At 51.6% G+C, this 19466-nt stretch overlaps 2 protein-coding genes across 10 annotated transcripts in view; one reads left to right on the top strand and one right to left on the bottom strand.

The window, feature by feature from the left end:
* Crhr2 (corticotropin releasing hormone receptor 2) overlaps positions 1-9805 on the top strand; it is a 44788-nt gene extending 34983 nt beyond the window's left edge. For 7 of the 9 annotated variants that reach the window (XM_028864107.2, XM_028864106.2, XM_037203774.1 and 4 more), the window contains 4 exons: positions 6402-6487; positions 6684-6819; positions 7214-7255; positions 8351-9805. In XM_028864107.2, coding sequence (XP_028719940.1) covers positions 6402-6487; positions 6684-6819; positions 7214-7255; positions 8351-8491 — 405 coding nt within the window. In that variant the 3' untranslated portion in view covers positions 8492-9805. The remainder of the gene's footprint in view (positions 1-6401; positions 6488-6683; positions 6820-7213; positions 7256-8350) is intronic. The other 2 variants (XM_037203773.1, XM_037203772.1) reach the window with 1 other exon arrangement.
* An 8907-nt stretch (positions 9806-18712) lies between these two features.
* The window catches only part of Gars1 (glycyl-tRNA synthetase 1), a 40829-nt gene continuing 40075 nt past the window's right edge, over positions 18713-19466 (bottom strand). Inside the window, exon 17 of the mRNA XM_028864112.2 lies at positions 18713-18993. Within this exon, the coding sequence (XP_028719945.1) occupies positions 18868-18993 (126 nt within the window). The 3' untranslated portion in view covers positions 18713-18867. The remainder of the gene's footprint in view (positions 18994-19466) is intronic.

The raw sequence follows: 19466 nt of genomic DNA, 5'->3' as shown, positions 1-19466 counted from the left end.
GGGCTGGGGCACTAGGAGGCACAGCAGGAGATCCACCCAGGCAGAGACACTGACGAAGGCCTGGCCTGGGCAGCACCCTGTACTGCTCCTGTGCCCTGCCCAAGGCACCCAGCTTCCATCGTCACTGGTTCTCCTTTGGGCTCTGCCTGGGGCCACCTGCCCATGGCTCCAGACTCTCTTTGGTATTTTCTCTGTGTGGAGACATGGTCTGACTGGTTGGTTCTATCTTTCGGGGTCCTGTGCTCTTTGCCAGGTACAGTGCTGAGATGGGAAGGTAGGCAAGCAGTCGGTACAAGCAAAAGGTGTGCCAGCTTCTGTTCGGCACAGAACTGAGCTCCTCTGCCCCCAGGAACACCCTCTAGGGCCCCGCCCACCGCCCTCAGGCTGGCAGTAGATTCCAGAATGCAACATAATGAGCAATTGTTCCTAGGCCAGCTCCCCGCCCTTTGCCAAGTGTATTCGCATCTAAGATATAATTGCCACCACATCTTTAATCCACAACAAGCTTTAATTAAGATAGAGTTTAAGTAGGGGCTGCATTCTGAAGGAAAAAAAATCCCATTATATATCATACATTAAAAAATATACAAAAAAAAAAACCCATAAGAAATTGACATTTCTATAAGATTTATTTCAGGCTTCTGTGTGTACTAGCTCTCTTAAAGGGCCATGGAGCCTTCTGGAAAACTCAGAGGATGCCATCCTCTTGCACACAGCAGGTGCCTAGCAGGGCCTACCTTTGTCTATCACGGCGACAAGTACCATTTACATCTTCCATTTCCTGACTCTCTCCTTCCTGTGATTGTTGGAGTCACTGGACCCCTATCTTTGGAGTGTCCTTGATGGACATCAGCTAAAGATGGCTAGAAAGGTTTTCCACCCACCTTCAGGGCTCCACTCACTTGAGAGGCAGAAGCTGGTCTTTGTCAGCAGTGAGGGAAGGATTGTCCTTGGCCAGGCAGCTGCAGTGACTCACTCTTCAGTGTGAATGAAAACCTCCCAGCCAGCTGCCAGGAGCTCATGTGGAGAGATGGGGCTTTTGATAAACCTGGGACCCAGCCAAGAAGGCTGGCCTGGATGGGAACCAAAAGCTTGGGAATAGCTCCTGCCTGACGCTGTTGTTCAGGTAGTGAGGAAACCATGAAGGAGTGAGGAGAGGTGTTTGGAGGCCAGCTCCCTACTGCCTGAGTATGCCCTCTTCTCCTGCTGTATACACACACACACACACACACACACACACTCACACACTCACACACACTCACACACACACACTCATGCACACACACACACACGCACACGCACACGCACACGCACGCACACCCTTCCTGTGGAGCCGGTTAGTTATATTAGCAGAGGCTTCCAGGACGTGAGCTGAGCCCTTCTCCAGGTTCTGTTCCCAGCACTTTCCATCCTCACACTTCTGCTACATAGAGAGAGGATGCTCCCCATTGCAGAGATGAGCTCAAGGTCTCAAGCACAGCTCATGGAGCTGAGACCCAGGGACCAGCCTCCCTGCTTCACCACCCTGCCCGCCTGGCCTTTCTGCCTCTCCCATTCTCTAGCGGCTCGCCATCATTCATTGCTGGATTCTGTGAATAGAATCCGGTGGTGGAGTCTGTGAGAAGCCTGGCCACAGCCCAGTGGTTGTTGTGGGAAAAGGATGTTCATTCTTTACAACTGACACCAGGGTCTTTTCACCATGATGGCCACCCTGCACCAATCTTCAAGGCCAAGGAAGCAGAATCTGTGGTTAGTGATTTGCTGCCCTAGGTCACAAAAATGCAGGGAATTTGAAGCTGGAGACCCACTCTTGGAGCCAAGAGTTCCCTGGAGATGGTCCTAGGACCTGCAGTAGGCGAAAGGGGCAGAAGCAAGGTCAGGGTTATCTCCAAGACAAACAGCCTTGGTCTCAACCTGGCTCCTCGGAAGAGCTGTGGGAACCAAGGTCTTAGCCATGTCCCTTTGAAGGTGGGGAGGCTGTCCCCGCTATCTGTCCTGGAGGTTGCCTCAGGACTATTAACTCTCCGCATCTTCATTCTACCTTTTCTTGTGCTGAACGATCCCTGTGACAGCGGAGAAAGTCCCAGACTGAGTGCTGTCCCCTCAAGTGATCTTGGGCTCAAAGGACACAGGATAGACATCTAAAGCATGTGATGCTTCAGGTCTGACTGGCTGGTGCTGGGCTTTGTAGCACATGGGTGGTGGCTCCTTACTCTACATGCCTCCCCAAAGTACCTTCAGCATCCCTACAACATCCCTACAGTCCTTGGCCATACCTGTTTCTTGTGCAGCTAGATGCCCGAGGCCCCAGTCTGCTCCAGCAACATGCACAACATCCAGGGGCTTGGCTATGCACATCTGGAGTCCTGAGTATGATGTCAGGTGTGCACAGCTGCTGGGAGGGGAAGTGAGCTCTCGGAGCTTCCTCCCTCTGCTAGTCAGTTCCGTGCATGTAGTAATTCATCTGGTGAGGAGTAATCTCCCAGGGGCTGTAGCTGCTAACCAAGTCCATCTTGCGTGGTTCCCCAGGCTGCATAGATCCATGTAGAGCAGACAGGTGTGGTCCCCAAGTAGGTGTGGTGCAGAGAGCTGCAAGATAAGTGAGAGCCAAAAGGAGGAGGCAAGTACAAAGGCTGGAGAGGCCTGCTCAGAGCCAGGAGAAGGCAGGGTAGAGATGTCCCTTAGGCCTGAGGTGACGATCTTAAAGATGACAGGAGGTGCCGGGCGGTGGTGGCACACGCATTTAATCCCAGTGCTTGGGAGGCAGAGGCAGGTGGATCTCTGTGAGATCGAGGCCAGCCTGGGCTACAGAGTCAGTTCCAGGATAGGCTCCAAAAGCTACACAGAGAAATCCTGTCTCAAAAAAAAAACAAACAAACAAACAAAAAGATGACAGGAGGCAAGTCTAAAGCCCACAGAGAGATGAAGCAAGTCACCTGTTTTGTTATCTGGTCTTCTCCCCTACCCACCCACCGCCCTTCATCCCCTGCCTCCCTCTCAGCCTGTGCCTACAGTGAGAATGTGGCAACAACAGGGCTCCTGTGAGCAACAACATGACCTACCAAGTACTTCCCCCTCCAGCAGGCTTGGGAGCCTTACGTACTGGGGTACAGAAGCAGCGAGCTGGCGTTGGACTTTCCCTGCCTTGGATTATGGAGGCAGGCAGGACTGTGCCATGTGCCCTGTGGGGTAGGCAGTGGCTGCAGCCTCTGGTTTGTAGTGTGATGCTGAGGGAACTCATCCCTCTCAGTCCCATGCTCTCCCTCTATAATGCATAGGTACAGCATATATCTAGAGGACCAGATGTGTGCCGGTGCGCTGGACTCTTTCTTAGCAGGTCCTGGAGTACCCAAAGCCTCCCTGGGACAGACTTCCAATGAGGAGGGGAGCCAAGCTGCTGGGGGTAGTCAGTTGCTGTCTGCCCATGTCTCCTTAATCCCCGCAGCAGCAGCATATGCAGGGGCTAGGAGAACGGGGCTTCTGAAGCCAGTGCAGCTGTCTACGGCTTGACAGATCAGTCTATTGTACCTGGGCATCTCTAAAGCATGGTTGGCTGGTGGGGCCTGCCTGCTAAAGAGGCTGCAGCTTGAGGAATAGCTGTGTAGCATTTGGGACTGCACCCAGAATGGTGTGAACACTACAGCTTCATTGTTGAGCTCTAGGCACGCATAGGCCTCCCCGGGCCTGGCCTGTCAAAGTGTGTGGAGACTAAAATGCTGACATTGTGGGAATCAAGGCAAGATCTTCTCGCATGGTGGCTGCCTTGATACCTACCGCCGCTTTCCAGGCTCAGTCCCTCTCCAGGCCTGGCACCCACTCCACTGAGCCTCCTGAGGAGAAGCAGATGGAATGCAAGTGTCCGTGGCACTGCACCACCAATGGTAGGGGTGTGGGAAGACAAGACTTCTTAGGAGAAAGCTTCTTCAGGGAGCTAGCCTCACCTGTACCCCTCCAGCACGCTCAAAATCCAGCCATGTGGGCCACCTTAAGAACATTCCAGGCCGGGTGGGAGTGCCCTGCAAGGGAGATGCTGAGGGAAACGGGATTTTCCTATGTGAGCTTTCAGGTGCTTCTCCCTCGTGGAGCTTGTCTTGACTCCCACAAGCACCATTACACTGCACCGTCAGGGGCTGGCTCCTCCACCCAAGACGCCTCTCTCCTGGTCTGGTCTCTGCCAGGAAGCTTCCCGCTTTCACATTGTCACCGGTTGGTTCTCAGGTTATTTCAGTGCCATTTCTCCAGGGCTTCTGAGCGAGTCCCTAAGAAAAAGGCAGTCCCTCCCCATCTGCAACTGGTACATAGATCTCCGTGAGCAGGTGCTGTGTCTGCTTGTCCACATACCCTCTCACTGGTGCCCAGCACAGAGGCTGGCATGGTAAGGTGATTGGTTGGGTGCAAGAATGGTTAAATACCACCAAGAGCCAGGTTGGACAAAGTCTGGGTACAGCGGCCCGTTGAGGAGCTGTATGCCTTGCTTTAGTGTGCGGGGTAGAGTTTAAGGTGGAGTACTGAAGAGTTCAGTGTGGGCTGGAATGACCAGGGGACTCCCTGGAGAGAGAGGAAGGTGTCTGGAGTGAGGCTGATGTAGACACCGTGAAGGAGGAGGCTGAGAAACAAGTTCAGAAGGAAAGAGTAGCTTCCTGGGGGTACAACCCCAGGTGGTAGCCTGTTAGTCAAAGCAAAGGGCCGCTTCTCTATGCACTCCCTATTAACCACCTTTAGTGCCCTGCTCACCCCAGAGAACAGGGGCCTGTAGCCAAGGGGTACTCAGTGACCACTGGGTGCGTGGGAGGGTGGGTGGGTGGATGGATGGATGGATGGATGGATGGATGGATGGATGGATGGATGGGCAAAAACAATGAGTGGACAATGGAATGAAGCACTTTTTGGTAGGAGGATGGATGATAGATGGACGAATGTTTGGTAGGTTAATGGATAGATGAAATACTGGACAGACCATTGAATGAACTAACTAGTGAATTAGACAATATTTAATGCAAGAAAATGATATAGAAATTTGAATATCTTTTTTATTCCAACAGTCTCTACTCTCAGAGAAGTCAGAAAGAATTGGAAAAAGATCAAGGACTTTGTGTTACCTTAGGCTAGGTGAGCCTTTAGAGAGACAGGTGGCAGGCTATGGGCAGCCTCCTGGAAGGCTTCCCCTCCAGCCACCACGCGACTGTATACTAGATAAGCGTGTGAGAGAGCTGTGAGCTGCAGAGAGGTGAGAGTCTGAGTCCTCCTGTCCCTCTACGTTCCAGCTTGGGAGATAGTCAGGGGCTACGCGGCTGATCCATGCCAGTGTCCCTTACCGCCTGCCTAGAATCTATAGTATAGGAGGATTAGAAGGGCTGGCTCAGTCTGTAGAAGCAATGGATTTTTATGGACAGAGACTGGAGCAGGGGGCATGTGTGTGTCTCCACACATATGGGCCGGCAGACCTCCCTGGGCTAGTTACGAGTCTCCTAGCCTGTGAACACTTTCTGAGGAAAGAGTCGCAACAGGCTCGTACACACGCCCGTTCCTGTTTGCTTGCACTTGGCAGTACGTGAGGAGAAATGCAAGTACACAGTGTTCCCAGATAGACACACACGCATGGTCGCACAGGACCCACTCTGAGACAAGCACATATGGATAAGCATACAGGGCAACCCACACAGAGCACGGCCACAGGGACCAGGTGACCCATTTACTGACCCTGGAGATCCCCTCAGAGACCAAGAGACTCTGGGGACCCACAGAGAGCCCCGCAGCATGAAGCTGACTCAGGAGCCGGCAGACCCATGGCAGTGAGAGGTGGGAGCATCTTTGATGTTAAGGGAAAGCACAAATGAAGATAAATTAGTCCTTTCCCAGAACTGCCGGGCAGCCCATTCATCTTCCTTGCCTGTGGGCGTCTGAAGGCCTAGGAGCGCCTAGGGGGTGGTAGAGATTAGCCACTCCATCTGGACTGTGTCCCTCTCCCCCCAGGGCTAAGCTGAAAGGACCTTTGACCAACCTAGAGCTGGTGACAGTTTGAAGGCCTCTGAGATCTTCCATCAGTAAATAGGGACCCTGTGACCGAGAGAAGACAGATGGATCCAAGATCTGGGGTGTGGTTCTGTGTGGCCTTGGAGCAGGGCATCAGTTGGGGCTCTCAGAAGTGACCCCAGGGGAGTGCTGACATCTCCCACCCACTGCTTTTACAAGCTGTCTGAGCTACGATGGAGATCAGGACCTGGAGTCAATGGATGCCTCCTGGTTAGGGAAGAGCAGAAGTTGGTAGGGGAGGGGGTCCAAAGCAGGTGCTGGGTGCTGGAGCCTGTGACCGGAAGGCAGGTGTCAGGGATTCGGGGAGGAGGTCTGCTTCTCAGCCACCCCCGACAGACCTTCCGTGGCCCCTCTCTGCTTTCTTCCAGATCAACTTTATATTTCTGTTCAACATCGTCCGGATCCTGATGACAAAATTACGAGCATCCACCACGTCTGAGACAATCCAGTACAGGTATGGGAACGCCCGGATGCCTGGCCTGGCAGGCAGGGGAGAAGCAAGATGGCCTGCCCCCTCACCAGAGCCCTCGGAGTCCTCACCCCTAGAGCTTGCTTGAGAAGCCAAGCAGGGCAGCCCATCTTCCCACCTGAGCGAGTCCTGCCTGTCGGTGAACTCCAGTTTGTCATTGGCCTCTCGCTTCCCCATCCAGGAAGGCGGTAAAGGCCACGCTGGTCCTCCTCCCCCTGCTGGGCATCACCTACATGCTCTTCTTCATCAATCCTGGAGAGGACGACCTGTCCCAGATTGTGTTCATCTATTTCAACTCTTTCCTGCAGTCCTTCCAGGTAGGCACCCCAGCGGAGTAGTGCACTTCCCAGGTCTGGAGGCTCACACTGGGCCTGCGTGCTAGCATCAGTTATACGAGCACTGAAACCCAAGGGCTGGCCCACTCAGAACCCCACAGGGCCCCAGATGCTGACCAGGCTGCCCTGGTCATGTCACCCCCACCCCAGGGTTCAGCTGTGTTAGCCCTTCTGAAAGCATCTTAGGGCAAGCTCAGGAAGTTGAGGCCAGAGGCCACAGCCACTCGGAGCAGACCCTGTTGGACTGCATCCGTTGTCTGGGCCCAGGACTTCTGAGGTCCCACCCAGCTCTGAGCCCTAGGTCCTGGGTCCTCCCGCACCTCCAGCTGGAATGACCCCTCAGCAGATGTCTGACTCCTCCTTCCTTCCTTTCCAGGGTTTCTTTGTGTCTGTTTTCTATTGCTTCTTCAATGGAGAGGTAGGAGACGGGCCTTTCGGGTTGTCTAGGGGCTCAGGCCTCTTACATGGCACTCCCGGGTGATCTGGTCAAGCTGCCCAGCCCTTCAGAAGAGTTTCAGCACTGGCTCTGCTCAGCTCCGTGTGATGGGAGAGGGGCTGAGGAACCAACCACTCAGCTTTAGGCAAATAGAACTTCTCCGCAGAACCAGTGTAGATCAACTGCACAGGCCAGGCATAACATGTCAGCGCCCAGTGCATGCTCTCTGAGCCAGGGAGCAAGGTGCCTGTGGAAGCAGGGCCTGTGGAAGCCAGAAGGAGGGCATGCCAGAAGGAAGCTTCTAGGAAATGCCATTCAAGCAGTTCTTTACAAACTCAGCAGAAAAGAAACGGCCAGGGGCTGGTGGGGAGGCTCAGCGAATAAGAGCATTTGCCTGCCAAACCTGATGACCTGAGTTCAACCCCTGAAACTCACAGAGTGGAAGAAGAGAATCGATGCTTGAATGAAAGCTGACCTCCACACACATGCCATGCGCTCACTGGACACACACGCACGCACACGCACGCATGTACACACGCGCGCGCGCACACACACACACACACACACACACACACACACACACACACACACACGAAGCTGATGTCTTCCATTACAATACAAACAGAAGAGGCTCTATCAGGTGTAGAGAACGAGCCAGGAGCTGCCCCTTAGACAATGGTAGGGAAGGCAGAACTGCTGAGGGGGTAAGGAGAGGCCCTTCCTGTGAGGAGGAAACTAGGCCTGATGCCTGCTCCAGAAGGGGCTGAGCTGAGCTGGGGGGCTGACTTACAAAGCCAGAGATGCCTAATTCATGGTGGCAGGGACATCCACAGGAAATTGGAACCTTGAGGGAGCCAATGGCCTCTCCTGGAGGAGAGGGAAGATGGATCTCTGAAAGATGCTGCAGGGCAGGCAACGGGGCTTAGGGGAGGACCTCCGTTGGGAACCTCATCAGCCCCTTGGAGTGAGGGTGGCAGGCTGAGGGCCATCCCAGACTCCTTAATGGCTCTTGGGGTGGAGCTGGGGGACTGGCAGAGGCCTGGGCCAGCAGGTGACTGAGCCTCTCCCTCCCTGCAGGTGCGCTCAGCCCTGAGGAAGCGGTGGCACCGTTGGCAGGACCATCACTCCCTCCGAGTGCCTGTGGCCCGGGCCATGTCCATCCCCACATCACCCACCAGGATCAGCTTCCACAGCATCAAGCAGACAGCCGCGGTGTGACCCTCCGCGTCCTCCATCACTACACCACTGAGGCAGCTTCCCCATCCTCCACAGCCTTCCCCTGGGTCCTCCTTGCTACACTGACCCTTGGGGTCCAGGAAAAGGAGGGGAGAGATCGACTCTCCAGCCTGGAAGGAAAGGAACGCTATGGGAGGGGCCTCTGAAGGACCAGGGCCCAGTGCAGCCACAAGTCTGCAAGCAAGAGGGAGCAGAGGGATGCTGCAGACCCCTCAAAAAGAGAGGCTCTCACATCCTCAAGGCTTTGCGCACCCAGCCTCTTGCAGATCCTCACTGTAGCACCATTTGCATATGAAGAAATGGAGGTGCAGAGCAGGCAAGGGTCTGGCCAAGTCACTTGTCCCACTCACAGCACCCACGGTTGGCTCTGCTCCTTGCTTCCTGGCTCCGTACTTAGGGGTGCCCTCTGTAGGTGGAGGAGATAAGAATTTACTTACCTGGCTTCATCCCAGGGACTGTCTAGCAGAGAAGCCTCCCTCCTCGGTACCAGCCCCTCACAAAACTACCCCTCCATCCTTTCTCAGTCCTCCCCCCCCCCCGTGTCTCCAGGAGAATGCCGTCTTGTCTTCCAGTCTGCGGCCCCTCCTGGGAGACCCCCATTCAGCCTGGGCTCGTCGGCCTGGGGACCTGGAGATGCCATAGGCAAATGACACAGAGAGACAGTCACACTCTCAGGCCAATCAGATACACAGGGCCAGACAGAAGGGGAACAGCACCGGGGGGGGGGGGGGGTGGTGGTGGTGGAAGGCTCGCCCAAATCAGAGCATTTCTCCTCTGACTGCTTCAGCCTCTGCTGCAGAAACGGCTCCTGTGACGTCAGGCAGGTGTCTGTGGGGGGTGGGGGTGGGGGGTGGCAAGCTTCAAGTCAAGCAACTAGACATCGGAGAGATGATGTGGGCCAACGATGAGGACAGAGTGTCTGGAGGGCATAGCCATGCTCCTCTCCTTAGAGACGACGGCCTGGGCCCCAGCAGGCATTCCTCTGGCCTGTGGTGGGTTTGGAGTCTTCAGGTTCAGAGGGCCTGAATCATCCTTGTCATCCCTGAGGATGACATCTGCCCCATCCCCAATGCAGAGCCTGCCTGTGCCAGGGACTAAGATTCTGGAACTGGGATGGGGGGGGGGGCAAGGCCCCTCAGGCTCCACAAACAAGAAGAAACAGCTTGGATTTGGGCTCCACCTCCATTCCCCTGTCTCCCTCCCCTCAGCAGAAGAGGAGAGAGAAGCCAGCAGACTACAGTCTTGAAAAGGGCCCCTTGTCTAGCTACGGCACAAAAATAAACTTTGAAAAAAATATTCCGTTTTATACATATTTAGTTTGGCATTTAATACATTTTAAAGCGTGGAAAGATGGGTTTTCTGACATTTGGTAAATATTTGAATTCTAGATGCAACCTGTCACAGCTCTCTTAGAACACAGCAAACGACACCTAGATATTGCATGATTCCAGGGCCACTGTGACCTGTCTGCAAACACTCTGTCAGCAGGCGGCTTCTGTCGCCCCTTCCTTCCTAGGCCCCGCCTTCACCCCACTGCCCCTAAGGGGTTTTATTCCTAGAGGCCCCTTTGACCTCCTTATCGGACTTCTCTGCCTGGCTCTTAGGAATCCTGTTGAGAGTCTTCTAGATTGGGCTATCACAGCTCTCTTACTTTTCTGCATTTGTTGGACAGGGCCTCACTGTTTAGCTCAGGCTGGACTCAAACTTGCTCAGGCTCACCTTGAACTTACGATCCTGCCTCAGTGTTCTGAATGCTAGGATCATAGACACATGCTCAAAACGATTTTTAAATATAAGCAACTCATTGAAGCCACATTAGAGATTGAAGGGTCTTTTTTACACTTATTTCCTTGAGGGGAGCACGCGTGTACCACAGCTGTGTTGTAGAGTTAGAGGAAATCTCTTGGAAATCAGCTCTCTCTCTCTACCATGTGGGGCCTTGGGATCAAACTCAGGTCGGCGGGCTTTGGCGCGAGCATCTTTACCTGCCGAGCCACCTCGCTAGCCCTAGATATTGACACTTACAATTTTTATAACTAATTGTTAAACCCCAAATGGAAATTATATTGAAACCATACCTTAAATCAATGAACAGAAATTTAATAGTTCAGGAATCCTTGGATGCATTTTTTACAGCAAAAATGTGTCAGGATTCAGAATCAATTTCTTTCCTCTCCCTCCCCCACCCCCAGCCCCACTCCCTCCTCCCCCCCCACTTTTTTTACAGCTGTATAAACAAGAAGCTGTAGGCATACCTACCACTCACTTCCTTAGACTGCTTCTGAGATGTATGTACCGAATTGCATGGCAATCTATAACCAAAAATGCTCTATCAGCTGCCTCTTAAGCCCTCTTTGTATCTGGCCAAAAAGAACGAGCTGAAGATGATTCTGCAGCAGGCTTTGCGGCCCCAGTCAGCATGTGTTCGGTGTCCGCTCCCTGTCCCATGTATCAGATAGTGTTGGTGGGGGCTGGTGAAGGGGAATCTCACCCTTGATGATGCCCTGGAGAGTGGTGTGGGCAAGGCTTTGGCTCTGCTTCTCTTCTTATTGAGGAGGTAGGTGGTAGGAGTGCCTAGGCTTGGCTTTCTCAAGGAACAGAAGTCAGGCATGCAAAATCTCCCTGCCTAGTCAGAGGAGAGGTAATGGCTGAATGGATGAGCATTGTAGATGCTCTTGTAGAGCAAAGAGGTATAAATGGCTTGGCCCAAGAGGTCATTTGAAGAGCTGTTGAGACTAGAAGAGACAGCTGGACTTATCAGAGATGATGCCACAGAGCCTCATCAGTACCACCCATCAGTGCTCCTCAGATGCCCTCCTCCTCAGTACCACCCATCAGTGCTCCTCAGATGCCCTCCTCCTCAGTACCACCCATCAGTGCTCCTCAGATGCCCTCCTCCTCAGTACCACCCATCAGTGCTCCTCAGATGCCCTCCCCCCTCAGTACCACCCATCAGTGCTCCTCAGATGCCCTCCCCCCTCAGTACCACTTATTATTTTTCCTGTATGAGTTACCTGGAGGGTTCAGCGTTCTGTGGTCCATGCTGGGTGGGGACAGTACTACCCATGCCAGCACCATGAGAAAGCATCAAGTTACAGACCTTTTGGGTAGAGATTCCACCCCAGCCCTGCATCGTTCTGCTCCCTGGACTCCTGGTTATGGCCCTGGCTGAGTGGTGCCCTTGAAGTGCCACCAGACATCAGGCCATCCATCTGGGTCCCCACTAGTTAACCTCACTCAGCTTCCTATCCCTACAGCCCAGCCAGTCCTCATTAGTGTCTTGCAGTTCCTCGCTGAGCGGCCTTTCTGGAAAGAGGTCTCATTATCAGACTCTGTCAGAACAACTTCCAACACCCAGACCCTGCAGGGCCCCGAGCTCTCGTTTAACCCTTTCTCCAGCTCTGTAAAGCTGGGGAAGATGAGCACACAGGAAATCTCTCACCCTAACCAATGCTCCTATTTGCAGTAAGACTGCAGACCGAGCTGCAGCCTGTTTCCAAGCCCAGGGGTCCCTTCATAAAGTGGGGCCAGAAAGTGCAGGCTGGGGTAAGAGCTGGTAAACTGTAAATGTGGCTTCGAGAAAGGCAGGTGATGAACATCTGTGGGGCGGAAGTCGGAGATGAAGACATTTCCCAGGATGCTTTGCTGAGAGTTCATGGCAGAAAAGCTACTGAAGGCCTGAAGCCTCTAGAGCTGCAGGGTCCTGTGGAGGGTGGCTGTCAAACCATGGAGAAATTGGACTCTGGTGGAGCTAAGACAGTACGAAAAGTGACCTAACATTCACTTGTCCAGAGGTGGGGATACAGGCCTCTCAGGTGTGGAGTGTTTCAAGGTTCAGCAGGAACTAGAAGCCAGTAAGCGGCCCTCTGACAGCTGTGGGCTCTGTGCCTGAGCTAACAGGCTGGGAGGTCATACCAAGTCCTTCTTTCCACTGTGTGCATGCGTGCGTGCGTGCGTGCGTGCGTGCGTGCGTGCGTGCGTGCGTGCGTGTGTGTGTGTGTGTGTGTGTGTGTGTATGCATGCATGAGTGCTTGGATGCTATAGAAAACCAAGGTGAGACCTGTCTCTCTGGAAACCTCTAAGGGAAGGCAGCTGTGGTAGGAGGGGAAGAGGCCTGTTTAACATGCACATCTATTTACTCACTGGTATGACTGGGTATGGTTTCTAGGCTCTGCCCACAAGGTCACCCCTTATTCTGGTGTGGGGCTCAGCATTACTTAAAGATGCTAATTATCAGGAGCGATGGGACGATCTCTCCACCTCTTGGTGGCTGATCCCTCCAGGTTTCCTGGGGGCGTTTCTTAGGAAATGTAAAGCTCTTCACACAGGGCTGGATCACATGCTCCTCGCAGAACAGAACCACCAGTAGCCTCTGCCTCTAGCTGGCAAAAGCCTGACCAACAGCCCCTTTCTGAGAACCTTATGCAGGTGTCGGCCAGACATGAGCATCTAGGTGCTCCTGCGACAGAAGCCACTGCCAGGCTAGGTATCTCTGGCCCTGTGCTGTCCCCTAGAACTCTCTAACCACTCACTGAACGTTCAGTCCCTTCCCATTTGCTCTGTTCAAGGCTGGGCTAGCTCACAGGCGTCCAGTGCCAGCAGGAGAGAACAAGGGCCCAAGAAAGCAATCAGCATTGGCAAAGGGAAAAATCTATTCCTCCTTTCCATTCCTGTTCTGACCTCCTATCAGAGCCAAGGGGCAATCCCCAACATGGCATCCCCTCTTTTCCATTTCACAGGAATGACAGAAACGAGGGTCTTGGGGGGTATTTCTGTCACATCCTAGAAAATCTTCAACAGAAGGCTGGGGTGTAGCTCAATAGTAGAGTGCTTTGCCTAACAGCTAAGGCCCCAGGCTTCATCCCCAACACCACTAAATAGTGTAACCCCTTCCTGAGGATGTAGTGGCTCACGTCTGTAATCTCAACACTCTGGAGGAAGAGGCAGGTGGATATCAAGTTCAAGGCTAGCCTAGGCTACATAATGAGTTCAAGGCCAGCCTGGGCTACATAGCAAGTTCGAGGCCAGCCTAGCTACACATCAAGTTCAAGGCCGCAGTCACATAGTAAGACCTTGTCCCCATCATCATCAGCATCTCCTCTGAGGACTCCAGCCTGCTGGAACGTGACTTCCCGATGGTGGAGGATGCAGTCTGCTCTTCACCAGCTCCTAAAGATGGAACCAGACATGGTTTACACTTGTGTTCTGGTGCAGTTAGTGCCTTTCCTTCTTGCATGTGTCCCGGTTTGGACAGTAAATGACAAGATCACCCCACTTGACTCCAAAGCGTCTTCGCACTGGAGAGAAGGATCACAAATGTGGCTGGAAGAAGTGAATGGTGAAAGTCAGGTCTACAGAAAACCCTGAGGTTTGGGAAGAGACTGGAATAAAAGGGATCTTCCCCGGCAGAGTCCCGAGTTCCATCTCAGTATCTGCTGGTTAAATACATAGGTTAGCATAGGCAGAGACAAGCTAATGATGCTCCATCTGGAATAAAATTGCCCTTCACCACTGCTGGGAAGACGGCACGGTAATAAACTGTGCTCTTAACTAGCTTTGCAGGGAACCAAGCAAGGCTCCCTCTGGGTCCTCGAGGCTCAGCCTCCCATCCACACCTCAGCATCATGGATCCTCACAGAGGATCCTTTGCCCAGGAAGGCAGAACAATTCAAACTCGTCACTGCTTATAAAAGGCTATGTAGGGAACTAAAGACAGATCATAGCAATTTGGTTCCAGACCTCCAACATCCAGCTCGCCACAACCACTAAGGCTAATCCATCAATCAGTCCTGTGGAATCTTTAACACGGGTGTGGCATCTTGGCTTTTTTTTTTTTTTTTTTTTTTGGATGGTGGGGGTGGGGGTGGGGGTTTCAAGTCAACTGTTAAATTCCTTGTTCCTGGCCACAAGAACGTGAACATTTCTGGAAACACCCACAAATCCCCAATTATCTGCCAGTATCAATTGCACCAGGTGGCCCTACTTTTCCAGGTTAGAGAGAGCACACCTCAGGGGCCACACTCACATTGTATTGTAGCCATTTTCCCAAGCGGGCAGGACCACATCTGTGCGGGCAGGACCACATCTGGTCCAGATGCGAGTACCAGTCCTGGTAATAGATAACCCGCCTCTTCTGGGGTCCCCAGACCTCAATCTTCCACTGTCCACATGGGACTTCTTTTCTCAGAGTACACAGTTTAGAGGTTCTTACATTTCTGCCTTAATTTTGTGGTAATTTTGAAAAACGGCTTGCAAGACACATCATTTACTTGATGTCAACTGAAAGATGGTTTACAGTTCATAATATGAGCTGAAGTTTCTCCAGCGAGGGTTTTGTGAAGGATTGAGATTTCATTTCCCTAAAAACTAGTCTCCACTAAATTTGATAATCTATCTAGTGGCTTCCGGCCTTCTGCTGGGTGGAAAACTGAATTCTAACCAAAGTTGAGGTGTGTGATAGGCAAGGGGTAGTCAATTCAAAGCAAACCAAATTTAACATCCAACTTACTGTGCATTGCTTCTTTTGATTGCTTTGGGCCTTTGGGCGAGTTCAGAACCCCAGCAGTGATGACAGAAAAAGGGTGTGGGGTGCTGGGGCAGCAGGAAAGGGCCAGTGGGCGAGCGGTGGTGGGTTAGGGATAAAGTACACAGTGTCCCGTTCCCCCCCCCCTTCCCCAGGGACATGAAAAGCCACTGAGTTTAAGGGCAGAAAGGGACCACTTTAGCTACTGGGTATGACACAAACCATTAAGTGACAAGAAGTTCAGACAAGTCTTCCCCAAAAGAGCACCAATGCACATGTGTGCTGGTGGTGAGACAGAGCGGTGTCTGAGGAGGTGGTGAGAGGAAGCCTAGTTCTCCATCTGGGGTGCAGGTGGGCCCATGGTCTGGGGTGCAGGTGGGCCCATGGTCTGGGGTGCAGGTGGGCCAATGGTCTGGGGTGCAGGTGGGCCCATGGTCTGGGGGGCAGGTGGGCCCATGGTCTGGGGTGCAGGTGGGCCCATGGTCTGGGGTGCAGGTGGGCCCATGGTCTTCTTGAGGCATGAGAGTCATCACGGAGGATGGGTCACTGAACACATGAACTAGCAAACTTGCTTCGGAATGGCAGCCCCTAAATGTTAAGTTTAGGTTCAAATTTCTTTATTTTTAATGCTTGTCAGTGAAGGTCTACCCCTGCCCTGCCACAATTTCATTCTACTTAATCTCACTATCAATTAATGCACTTTGATGCAGAGCAGAGTTTTAATGAGCCAAAAACTGTTTTAATTAGCCTAAATTGTTTTAGTTAGCATAACTGTTTTAGAGCTAACTGTCAGTGATTTGAGTTTAAAGATCTAATAAATGCAAAAGAAGATTTATCCTGGCTCCCTTCAGTGCCAAGTCCGGTGTTGAGAGCTGGGCTCCTCTTCCTGGCCTGAGACAGAGGCATCAGACTTAAGGGAGGCTGCTATGCTGGAGGCTGGAAGAGGGATGTAGCTGCTTTGGGCACAGATCTCTCCTCATGGAAGTTTAGTCTCAAAGCACCTTGTTGGGAGCCCTATCTTTCCAAAGCCAAGTTCCCTGGGGCAACAGTAATGTCCCCAAACACTGACTCTCAAAACCCACCCTAGAGAAACTTCCTAGTGGGGAGAGGTAGGGCTCAGAAGGGAGTATTTTTCAAGTTGAAGGTGTTCCAACACTCAGCCAGGGTTGAGAACTCCAAACGAAGGCAATGCAGTTAAAAAGATGTGTTCTTCAACATGCCCACCTGGGGAAGGGGTTTGTAGGCAGGAGGGTGGGGCTGCAGGCTGCTTCTCTCAAGCAAACCCTGGTAAAGCTCTGAAATCAGCATCCTAATTTCCAGAGAAGACATTAGTTCCATCCACATGGTTTTAACGTGATTACTACTTAGAGGCAGCCCAATAACCAAGACTTATTGGATAGGCAACAGGAGGTGAATTTTGAGGCAGAGCACGATTACTCATTCATTTACTGAATCTTCAATTCAATTTCATGTCCATGTTGGCCAAATGTCACAAACACCTGCTTGAAACATAGATTTTCTACAATGAGGGTACAAGCTGTGTGGGAAGCAATGCCTTCAAAACCAATGCACCCTAGCCTCACCCATTACACCCATGACCAGGGAAACCTGGTTATAATGGGCTCATCCCAGGCAGCTACTAATACAGCAAAGGTAACTGGGACTTTTCTCCCAGGCATCGGATCCTCTCAGACAGACACTGTATGGAGCTTCACTCGCTGAGATTACATTGGCCAATAAGACTGTAAGTAAAGGTCCAGAATGAATGCTTGAGTGACCTTGTTCTCAAGAACTGGGAACACCATCTCATGACATTAGTGTTAAGATCTGTCTGTTCTTGAGAACAAGGGAATCCGTGGCTGATATGTAGAACTGAATGGTATTGTAAAATAAAATAAAAAGAAAAAAAGAGAATGGTATTGTAAAATAAAATAAAAGGAAAAAAAAATATGTCTGTTCTTCTGACTTGGTGTCGAGTCCATTTCTGGAATGCCCCTCTATCCTCAATGCTTTGCTACTATGGTTTTCAGATGTTAATGTGTCATGACTACTGCAGAAGACAAAACTCCATGTCATACTTGGCCAAGTGTCCTGAAGTCCAACCTAAGCTGTAAAGAACCTGGCGTTCTTTACGTTTCATGGAAGCAATTAGCCTGAGGCACCTCATCACAGTTTGGGAGGACTTCTGAGCTAGGCTAATTTAACTACATTTAGCTCACCACTTGAGACACAGGTTTGAAACATTTTTCTTTGAATCTAAAAAGCCAGGGCATCAAGCCAGAAATACGTGGGCTTTAAACCATCACTGAGCATGAGCACAAATGTGTGTGCAAAGGCCTGTTCCTTTAGAATACAGCTCTTTGCACACTTGTGCTTAAATCCAGTCCTCACTGGGGAAATCTATCCTCTTGGAGAAGGCATGTCTTCTCTGGGGAGGATGGCACACCGACACCTAGAGGCAGAGCTGAGGAAGGGCGGGCTTGCAGATCACGTGCAGACTGTAACTCATTTACAGTCCAGCAGAGAAGACAGCTTTAGCTGGAATCCCTTTATGGTGCACAGTAGGCCAATCCTACGATGTGGTTCATGTATCTTCCTGTATGAATGAGCTCATCAGTCTGTGCTGTCTTGCTATGATGAAATCTGCTGAAAAGAGAAGTACTTGGGAAGAAGGAAGGAGGATGCGGGAGTATAAGAATGTCAGGGGAACGCGATCCCTGGAGATCGAGTAGTCCATTTAAAGGATGGCTCATTCTTGTGTCATAACAAGGGCTAGGAAGCACCAGAGAGAAGTCACATCACCCTGGTGTAAGGATTTCTTCCCAACAAGGTCTGTTCGTAACTTCAGGGTTGGGGCCTGGGGCTGGGGCTGGGACTGGGGTATAGCTCAGTGCGTCCTAACACACAAGCACAAGCTCCAGTCCCAACTCTGAAAACTAAAGTAATCCCCACTAATCCAGATGGCATCACAGCAGGGATGGTGAGGGAACACTGGGGACTCTCTGGAGACCAACAGTCCTAGACCTGCGTGGGCAAGAGCTGGGCAGCCAGACAAGGCCTCAACTCGACAAATTCCCACTTCCTTGAATTTCTTTGTTCCTTAGGTAAGTGCACAGCATCTCAGTGTTCTACACAAAAATGTACTAGCACAAAGGCTTTTAAAGACAAAGCCCAAACGACAAATCCATGCTCAAGACACTGGGAACTGCTGAGCCGGGCAGCCCCAGCCTCAAGAAACCAGTGACTTCCCGGACTCCCAAGGAAGCCAGGAATTAAGGCTGTAGATGGAAACCTACCCCAGCACGGCCTTCTCCATCCACACAGCCTTTCCTAGAAGCCACCAGCCTGCCTGGAGATGGCTGTCTCTTTGGCACAGAGCATCACTTGCTCATCTGCAGATAGTAGATTAGTGCCTGCTGGGAGCTGAGGGGGCAATGGAGGCTGAAGACAAATGGGAATGAGAATTCCTTCGGATATAAACGTTCTAAAGTTGAACTGTGGCTGTTTAACTCTCTAAGTACACTGAATTGTACACTTACAGTAATTTGCAGTATATAAGTTATACCCTAATAAAAAGTAATTTTTAAAGACGTACCATGTTAAACACAAGCACATTTAGCCAAATAAATGTATGAGAGAAATGTCTTTGCTAAAAAAAAGGAAACACAACAAATGGATTATAAATTTGTTCAGAATTCCTTCCACTTTAATTGTGAGGGTAAAATCAGGCAGCCACTGAGGAAAAATACAGTCCCTGGAAGCAATCACAATTCTCTGTGTAGTGGACATGATGAGTTATTCATTAGCACAAGTCGTCACGAGTTGCCAGCTGTTCTCATTCCTCTACTGTCTCCTTTTTGCCAGTCTCTTGCCCTTCAAAGAGGGGATACCTGGCCTCCACATCAGCCCAAGTGATGCTGCCATTGGCCAGATCACGGACCACACCAGGCAGTTCAGAGACCTGAGAGGGAAAAATGAGAGCAAGCATTAGCCATCTTGACATCTGTGAATAGAGTACTCGCCCTGAATCCAGGACCCTTGTACACAGCACGGAGCACGAACACTGTCTACACGATGACGAAGACCCTTCCCAAGCTGTGTGTGTTTTTTAACTATGCTCATCCCTTCCTAGGCTGGGTCTTTGTTTTCAAGTCCCCGCACAGTTCAGCATTGCCACAAAGCTTCCCGTCCCGCTCTGCACCTCTGTGTTGTGTGTTATGATTAACTCCTGCAGTTAATCAAGTCTACCAGGTACAGCAGAGCCAGCGGCTGCCCAGCGGATGCAGGTGTTGGTGGCCACCAGCAGTGGTTTACAAAGTTGGGCCTGGAAAACCAGCCTCTGTAGGGCCTGTTAAAACCTTTCTGCCACCTTCCCTCTCCTGCTGACTGATGGGTGGGCAGGTGTGGGGTCTGCACCCCGCAGCTCTAACAGCT

Source organism: Peromyscus leucopus, chromosome 3 (assembly GCF_004664715.2).
Source record: "Peromyscus leucopus breed LL Stock chromosome 3, UCI_PerLeu_2.1, whole genome shotgun sequence".
NCBI lineage: Eukaryota > Metazoa > Chordata > Mammalia > Rodentia > Cricetidae > Peromyscus > Peromyscus leucopus.
This window is presented reverse-complemented; position numbering and strand designations above follow the sequence as displayed.